The 8,250-nt window shown below is 45.8% G+C and overlaps 2 protein-coding genes across 2 annotated transcripts in view; both read right to left on the reverse strand.

Moving 5' to 3' along the window:
* The window catches only part of LOC103208244 (SEC14-like protein 4), a 22,584-nt gene extending 16,717 nt beyond the window's left edge, over positions 1-5,867 (reverse strand). The window contains exon 1 of the mRNA XM_007953919.2: positions 5,795-5,867. The gene's annotated coding sequence lies outside the window, so the exon portion shown is untranslated. The remainder of the gene's footprint in view (positions 1-5,794) is intronic.
* The window catches only part of GAL3ST1 (galactose-3-O-sulfotransferase 1), a 70,221-nt gene continuing 66,955 nt past the window's right edge, over positions 4,985-8,250 (reverse strand). Inside the window, exons 3-4 of the mRNA XM_042782708.1 lie at positions 5,790-5,870; positions 4,985-4,990 (exon numbers count right to left, since the gene is read on the reverse strand). Of these exons, the coding sequence (XP_042638642.1) occupies positions 4,985-4,990; positions 5,790-5,870 (87 nt within the window). The remainder of the gene's footprint in view (positions 4,991-5,789; positions 5,871-8,250) is intronic.

The following is an 8,250-nucleotide window of genomic DNA, read 5'->3' on the forward strand; positions in this document are numbered from 1 at the left end:
TCAGCAAATACTAAAACAATAGCAATGAAGGAAGTGATAACACGATTCATAAACAAAACAAGCTCAGCATAGAAAATAATATGGAACAAAGAAATCGACACCATGAAAAAGCACATAACAAAAATGACAGCAACAAATTCCTATTTGCTGATAATTACATATCTGACAAGGGACTTATGTCTAAGATTTATAGTGGAAGAGTGGATGACCAAACAATGGTACATACATATAATGGAATGCTATGCAGCACTAAAGAATAACGTAGAGTCTGCAAAACACTGCATAATACAGATGAACTTGGAGGACATTATGCTGAGTGAAATAAGTCAGTCACAGAAGGACAATATAGTATTAGTTCATTGTTGCGGAGGGTCAAGGAAAGGTTTATATATGGAAGGAAACTTTCTTTGTTGGTTGCCAGGGATGGGAGGGAAAGGGAGGGAACACTGCACAAAAACAAAACAAACAAACAAAAAAAAAACCATTGAACCATGTCACTTCAGTTTTGTGTATTTCACTGTACATAAATTATATTTCAATAAAATGCATTAAAAAAAAGAATTAACATCTATTATAGGTTTTGGGTTTTTTTTTTTATATGTATACAATAATTTTCCAAACCAAACTCTGCCCTTGAGTCGGTCCCAACTCATAGTTGTTTCCATAGGGGTTTCCAAGGCAGTATCACTATGGAAGTAGATTGCCCAATCTTTCATCTAAGGAGTGGCTGGTGGGTTTGAACCACCAGCCTTCTGGTTAGCAGTCAAATGCCTTAGGCACTACTCCACCAGAGCTCCTAATAATTACCCAGCCAAGGAAAGTCCCTTCTGTTCCCAGTTTGAGAAGATTTTTGTTTTGATTTGTCACATAAGGAGGATTTGAACCTTTTGAAATTCTTTTCTGCATCAACTGCAATGGTCACATCACTTTTCATTTTTAACTTTATTAATCTGTTGAATAAGGAGCTCTGGTGGTATAGTAGGTAAGGCATTTGACTGCTAACCAGGAGGTTGGTGGTTCAAATCCACCAGCTGCTGTGCAAGAGGAAGATAAAGCAATCTTCTTCCGTAAAGACTTACAGCCTTGGAAATCCAGTGGGGGTCGCCATGAGTTGGAATCGACTCCATGGCAGTGAGTGTAAGAGTATATTGAATGATATCAATAGATGTTCTGACGTTCAACTATTCTTACATACCCGAGATAAACTCCCCCTGATTTACCTGTATAATTTTAATAGCTGATTAGATTCTAGCATATAATATTTTATTTATACTACTTGACATGTACATTAATAAGTGAAACAGCTTTAAATATCCTTTTCTTTTATTGTTCCCATCCACCTTTGGAATCAAAGTTAGCTAAACTTCATAGTATATCTTTTGCCCTTTTATACATTTTAAAGCCACTGGAACAAAGTGTATATAATAGAAATTAACTGATTCTTAAAACTTTGGAGTCACCCAAATCACAGTTTAAAAAAAAAAAACCAACTTTGGAAGAATTCTCCTGTGAAGCCACTGGGGTCTGAGTTTGTGGGGAGGGGAGGTTCTTGCTACGTTTTCATTATCTGTAACAGTCATTGGTCTATTGAGATATTTTTCTTTCTTCTTGCTGGAAATTGAAATGATATATGTTTTCTAGGTATGCACCCATCTCAGTTAGGTTTTCAAATTTATTAGTGTATGATTGCTCATAATAGTCTTTTATTAGTTTTTTAAAAAGATCAATCATGGGAGAATAGAAGGGCTTTATTAAAAAAGAATATTAAGAGATTAAAAAATACAAAATAATCTCTTTGGTGTCTATAAGAGATTTTTCTATTGAGAATCAGGGTGTGCGTTCTCATCCCGTGGACAGTGGTTTGGGCACTTTGGATGGGTCCACATGGCTTTTTGTTTTGTTTTGTTTTTCAATAGTCTTTATTTTTTAGAGCAGTTGTAGGTTTATAGACAAATTGCAAGGAGTCCCCATACACCCGGTCTCCCCTCTGCACACAGCTTCTCCTTTGATGACCGTTATGCATTGCTACAATGGTTACAATTAATGAACCCAGGGCCAGTGCTTCCAACAGAACAGGGAGATGCTGCGGGTTCTCCCAGCATTTTTTTTTTTTTTTTAACAGCACCTACCCACCAGCTCTGGTAGCGTAGTGCCTAAGGCACTTGACTGCTAACCAGAAGGCTGGTGGTTCAAATCCACCAGCCACTCTTTGGAAGGAAGGTTGGGCCATCTACTTCAGGAGTGATACCACCTCAGAAACCCAAGGAGGGGTGTCTGACTCGATGGCAGTACCCCAGGATGGGGAAAATGACATGTGAAAACCTGTATAGAAACTGCCGCAGCCAAAGTAGTCTAAGGAGATATAACAACTATACGTGGCGTGGAGCCCCAGATAGGATCCTGGGACAGGAAAACTTGCCGTTGCTGTCAGCTGCCGTCCCGTCAGCCCCCAACTGATGACGACCCCACGCATGACCGGCCTGGACCAGCGTGATTGTGGGGTTTGCACCGCTGCAGTTTTGGAAGTCGATTGCCAGGCTTTTCCTCCTGGTCTTAGCCTGGAAGCTTCGCTGAAACCTGTTCGGCATCAAAGCCACTGACAGACGTGGTGGCTGCAGACGGGGTGCACAGGCCGAGAACCGAACCCACGTCTCCTGCACGGAACCGGAATTCTACCACTGAACCACCCACCACCGCCCTCACAGGAAAACGAGGGAGTCTACATAAAGGACGGACTTTGGTTAATCACAGCGGATCGATATTGGTTTATTAATCATAACAAACGCACCGTTCCGTTACTAATGCGAGATGTTAATAGGGAAACTGGGTTCAGGATATGTGGGAGCTTTCTGCACTGTCTTGGCAAATTTTCTTCGTAAATCTAAAGTTGTTTTAACAAATAAAGTATATATGTGTATATATATATATATATATTGTTGTTGTTGTTGTTATGTGCTGTCGAGTTGCACTTGACTCATAGCGACCCCTCCTTGCGTTTCCGAGGTGATATCACTATGGAAGTAGATTGCCCAACCTTCCTTCCGAGGAGTGGCTGGTGGGTTTGAACAACCAGCCTTCCGGTTAGCAGTCAAATACCTTAGGCACTGCGCTACCAGACAGAGCTCCTGTATATCATATATATATATATAATGTTCTGGTTACCTAGTGCTGCTCGGACAAGAATATACCACCAATGGGATGGCTTGAACAAACAGGAGTTTACTCTCTTACAGTTTGGAGGCTAGAAGTCTGAGTTCAAAGTGACAGGCTCTTAGGGGCTGAGTGAAAACCCCTCAACCTTGGGCTTCAGCTCTGCCTCCTGCTCCTGGCCCACTGAAGCTGGAGGCTTTTCTTCACTCAGACAGCTGCTGGCTGCTGAGGCTGACAAGTCCAAGGTTGACAAGTAACAAGGCACAGTCCCAATGTTACTAAACCACACGGCAAAACATTAATTCAAGTCCATTGAAAGTCCCAAGGTCGGCAGGACATAGCAGTCTGCTGAACAACGACACAGCTACACACAGGGTTCAAGTGTGCCATAAGCTAGAAACCACCCTCAAAGTTGCTTCTTATATGTGGGAAGCAGACCATATCCCTAAAGCAGCTACTCAGCTGCTCATGGCAGATTCCACCATGGAGTTGAGTGCCAGTCTCATCATAGGGAATAGCTACCTCCAGCTGCCCAGCCACTCGACCAGACCCAACCAAGTTGACAACAACCTTAACTACCACTATGTACACACATACATGCTATGAGTCGGATCCAACTTGATGGCAGCGAGTATGTATATATATACATACCTGTATATACATATGAAAAAAAACCAAAACTCACTGCTGTCGAGTCAGACCCGACTTATAGCGACCCCTCCTTGGGTTTCCAAGGCAGTATCACTACAGAAGGAGATTGCCCAATCTTCCTTCCAAGGGGTGGCTGGTGGGTTTGAACCGCCAGCCTTCTGGTTAGCAGTCAAATGCCTTAGGCACTACGCCACCAGAGTGTCCATACACACACACACACACACACATATATTTAACTGAATAGAAGAGACTGGAGTCAGGGGCCTCTACCATGCTGGTGCTGTGCACCTTGTCCTACTCGTGGCAGCTTGAAGGTAAGGACCAATAGTCACCCATTATACAAATGTGTCCTAGAAAAAGTGCAGCTGGAATGCTCCTTGGAAGCGAGAATGGCCAGACGTCGTCTCACCTACTTTGGTCGTGTTGTCAGAAGGGACCATTCCCTGGAGAAGGATACTGTGACTTGGTAAAGGGGAGGGTCAGCAAAGAAGGGGAAGGCCCTCAAGACAGATGGATTGGCACAGTGGCTGCAAGGATGGGCTCAAGTACGGCGAGGATTGTGAGGGAGCTGATTGGCAGGCTTTTCTTCCTAGTCTATCTTAGTTTGGGAAGGGGCAGTGCGGTGTTTGGTTCTGTTGTATATAGGGTTGCTAAGAGTTGGAGCTGACGCAATAGCAGCTAACAACAACAACATACAGAAGTAGGAAGTGAGCTGACCATGACAGCTTGCCCAAAGGCATCCTGGGAACACCAGGTAGAGCTAGGATTCTATCGCAGGTCTGGTCAACTCCAAGGCTCTGTTTTGTTTTGTTTTGTTTTCCTACTTATCCATTGGTGGGTTCTTTTTCTTTTTCTATTGTGCTTTGGGTGCAAATTTACAAAGCAGATTTGTTTTACATTCAACAGTTCACGCACATTTGTTTCACAGCCCCAATTACCATCTCTAACCATAAAAAACTCTCCTCCCCTCCCATCCCCATAACCACCCCCTCTGTGTGCCCTTCTTATCTCTGCATTCCTGTCTGTCTAGCTTTCCCTCTGTGTGAATGCTGCCCCTCTGATGTCTCAGGGCTGATTGATCATCTGCCTAGAGTAGGTGGGTACCTCACCCTGGGGTAGGTGTTCTGCATACAGGTCTTTCTACTGTTGGGTTGAGAGCCAATCCATGGAAGCGAGTCCATTCCTAGGCCTGAAGGATAACCCGGGGCCAGAGTCTTGGGGGTTCCATTAGTCTCTATCTGTTCAGTAATCCTGGTCATTTTTGTGTTTTGGGATTTTGTTCCACATTTCTCCTCCCACTCTGTCCAGCATCTCCAGTTTTGATCCCTTTCCGAGTGGCTGGCACTGGTCAAGGCTCCTGTTTTTAATCTTGCACCTGCTACATACTTTCCTGGCTGGTTTTAACTTCTCTCCTGTCTCAAATTCAAAATCTATCCATGGGGTGTGATGAGTTGAAATGAATATTTCCCTAAGCCCTGGGGTTGTTTCTGTTATTATTAATTTTTTTAGACTGTTGATAAATTTCTAGCAGAGACTCCTTTTCTACCTTGAATTAAACACACTTCCTTGGGTGTTTGTTGGGCAACTGCCCAGTGCCAGGTTCCCGAAGAGGAAGACACAGGCCATGTGCTCAGGGAACTAGAGATGGTCTGGTACTGAACACGGTGCTCAGCACGATCTGATTTAAGTCCTGGCCAGGCCTGTCATCCCAAGGGCTTCCTGGGTGAAATCTAACTTCACCTTGACCGTGTGCCCATCCAGGTACTGCACCCTGTCCTTTAACACTTACAACAACCCCACTTTACAGATGAAGACATTGAGGTTCAGAGTGAGTGGTTTCTGTGCCGACTGACTGATTGACTCTTTTAGAGCTGACAGACTCCTGAACCTTTGTTTTTCTTCATTCCTCGGTGCTGCCTCTCAAGTCTCCCCGCCTCCTCTCCTGTGACCTTTCCCCTCACCCCCACCCCCACCTCCCAGACTCCCACCTCACCTCGGAGCCAGCGCAGGAGGTAGTAGTCATCAGTTTGGGGCAGGCTGGGCAGCAGGTCCTGAAGGTTCTCTCGGAACTGAGGGGTGGAGGGGGATGGTCAGAGCGGCTCCCATAACTCTTGTCCCCACAACCCTCCCCCATCCCTTCCTGCCCCTCAGTCAGCCAGTTCGCCCTGCCTGAGGACCCTGCAAGGCAAGTGTTGGGGTTATTTCATGCTGCTCTAACAGAAGATACCACAAATGGGTGGCTTTAACAAGCAGGAATGTATTCTCTTACAGTTTTGGAGGCTAGAAGTTTGAGTTCAAAGTGTCAGTTCTAGGGGCTGGGTGAAAGCCCCTTGACCTTGGGCTTCAGCTCTGCCTCTTGCTCCCGGCCCACTAAAGTTGGAGTCTTTTCTTCACTCAGACAGCTGCTGGCTGCTGAGGCTGACAAACCCAAGGTCGACAAGTAAAATGGCACAGTCCCAATATTACCAAACCACATGGCAGGCCATTGATTCAAGTCCATTAAGAGTCCCAAGATCGGCAGACAACATGGTAGACTGCTGACTGCGTGCAGGATTCAAGTGTGCCGAAAGCTACAGACCATTCCTAAAGCTTTGCCTTGTTTACTGGAAGCAGACCACATCCCTAAGGCAGCTACTCCAGTTGCTCCAGTAGATTCCACCATGGAGCTGATTACCAGTCTCATCATGGGGAATAACTCCATCCAGCTGCCCAGCCACTCAACCAGGCCCAGCCAAGTTGACACACAACTTAACTACCACAGCAGGGATCACGGAATTAGCAGCAGCCATCCTGGACCATTTTGCCACCCGGATGGGGCATCCCCCCAGTGCACAAAGAAGGAGGAGGTGGGCCCTTCTCAAACTTTGGGGATGTCCCATTTCTTGAGACTTTCACTCTGTCGGCCTGAGGTGGGGCCCTGGCACCCTTATCTTACCAAAACTCCCTGAGTGATTCTGACACAGGACAAGCCAGAATGATTTAGGAGTGTGGCCCCTGATACTGCATCATGGAGGCCTAGATTGGGAGGCTAGTCACTTAACTTCTGAGCCTTAGTTTTCTCATCTGTGAAATGAGGACAAGATAAACTTGGGCCAATCAAATGAACTTGTGCATAAAAAGCATTTGATGCTGGGCCTGGGTTGCAGCAGCCATTGGGTAATTGCAGGCACCCTGCAAACGTGGAAAGACTAGGGCCTTGGGCAGTGGGGTCGTTGTGGAGAAAACCCAAGGCAAAGGTTAGTAGGGAGGGGCTGGGAAGAAAGGCTTCCCGAGGATATCTGTTGGGGCTGTGGAGGATGACCAGCTCGCTGGGGGAACTTTTCCTGCTGGCTGAGTTTAGGGAAGCCTCTACAAGCTGGGGTCTGAGACACAGAGAAGAGACTCATGTCTATGGAACAGAAACAAGAAAACCTAGTACGTGCCCGGCTACCACTGTCAACCACTCAGAAAGGGATCAGTGTAGGAGATCCTGGATAGAGTGGGAGAACAATGTGGAACAAAACTCAAAATCATGAAGGAACAACAAAAAAAAAGACCAGGTTTGCTAGTCTGATAGAGCCTGGGGAGACCCCCGAGACTATGGCCTCTAGTTACCCTTCAGGTCTGGAACTGAACTCACTCCTGTGGCTTCCAGCCAAACAAAAGACAGGGACATAGGGTGAACGTTTACACCAGGGAGGTACACTGCTTAGAGCGGTCAATCACGGGAGATCAGAAGGGCAGTGTTTGCACAGGGAGACAGCTCAGGGGGCAGGAATGCATAGGAAAGAAGGACACAGGGAAGAGGGAACTACAGGGAGAAAGTGGGAAGAGAGCTGTTACATTGTGGGGAATTGCAATCAATGTCATGAAACAAAATGCATATGAACTGCTGTATGGAAAATAAATTTGCTCTGTAACCTTTCACCCAAATCACAATAAAAATTAATAAAAAGAAAAAAGAAAAGAAAACCCAGTTGCTGTCGAGTCGACTCCAACCCGTGGCAAGTCCGGACGTGTCAGAGCAGAACTGCAGCCCATGGGGTTTTCAGTGGCTATGATGTCTGGGAAGGAGACCATCAGGATCTTCTTCTGAGGTATGTCTGGGCGGACTTGAACCCCCCACCTTTCAGTCAGTAGGTGAGCACACAAACCATCCACACCACTGAGAGCTCCATCCATAGGGACTGAACGAGCTGAAAGCAAAGCCCAGAGGTCCAGTTTGGAGAGCACCCCGGAAATCAGAATTTGGGCTTGGAAAATGATGTAAGTGAAAATGTAGGAGGCTGTGCAGATGGCAGCGCACGGACCGCGATTTCAGTTTAATGGATAACGTTTACAAGAAGGTATTCTTATATTGCTCACATAATTAAAAGTGAGTCAATAGTTTAAGCATGCCCAGAGTTAACAAGTAACGGCAGTACTTGGTCCAACAGTCTCTGGTCCCAGCAGGCACCAGAGGGGTTCTTG

The sequence above is a fragment of the Orycteropus afer genome, unplaced genomic scaffold, assembly GCF_000298275.1.
Source record: "Orycteropus afer afer isolate SDZICR_OR568_19922 unplaced genomic scaffold, OryAfe1.0 scaffold00420, whole genome shotgun sequence".
NCBI classification, from domain to species: Eukaryota; Metazoa; Chordata; class Mammalia; order Tubulidentata; family Orycteropodidae; genus Orycteropus; species Orycteropus afer.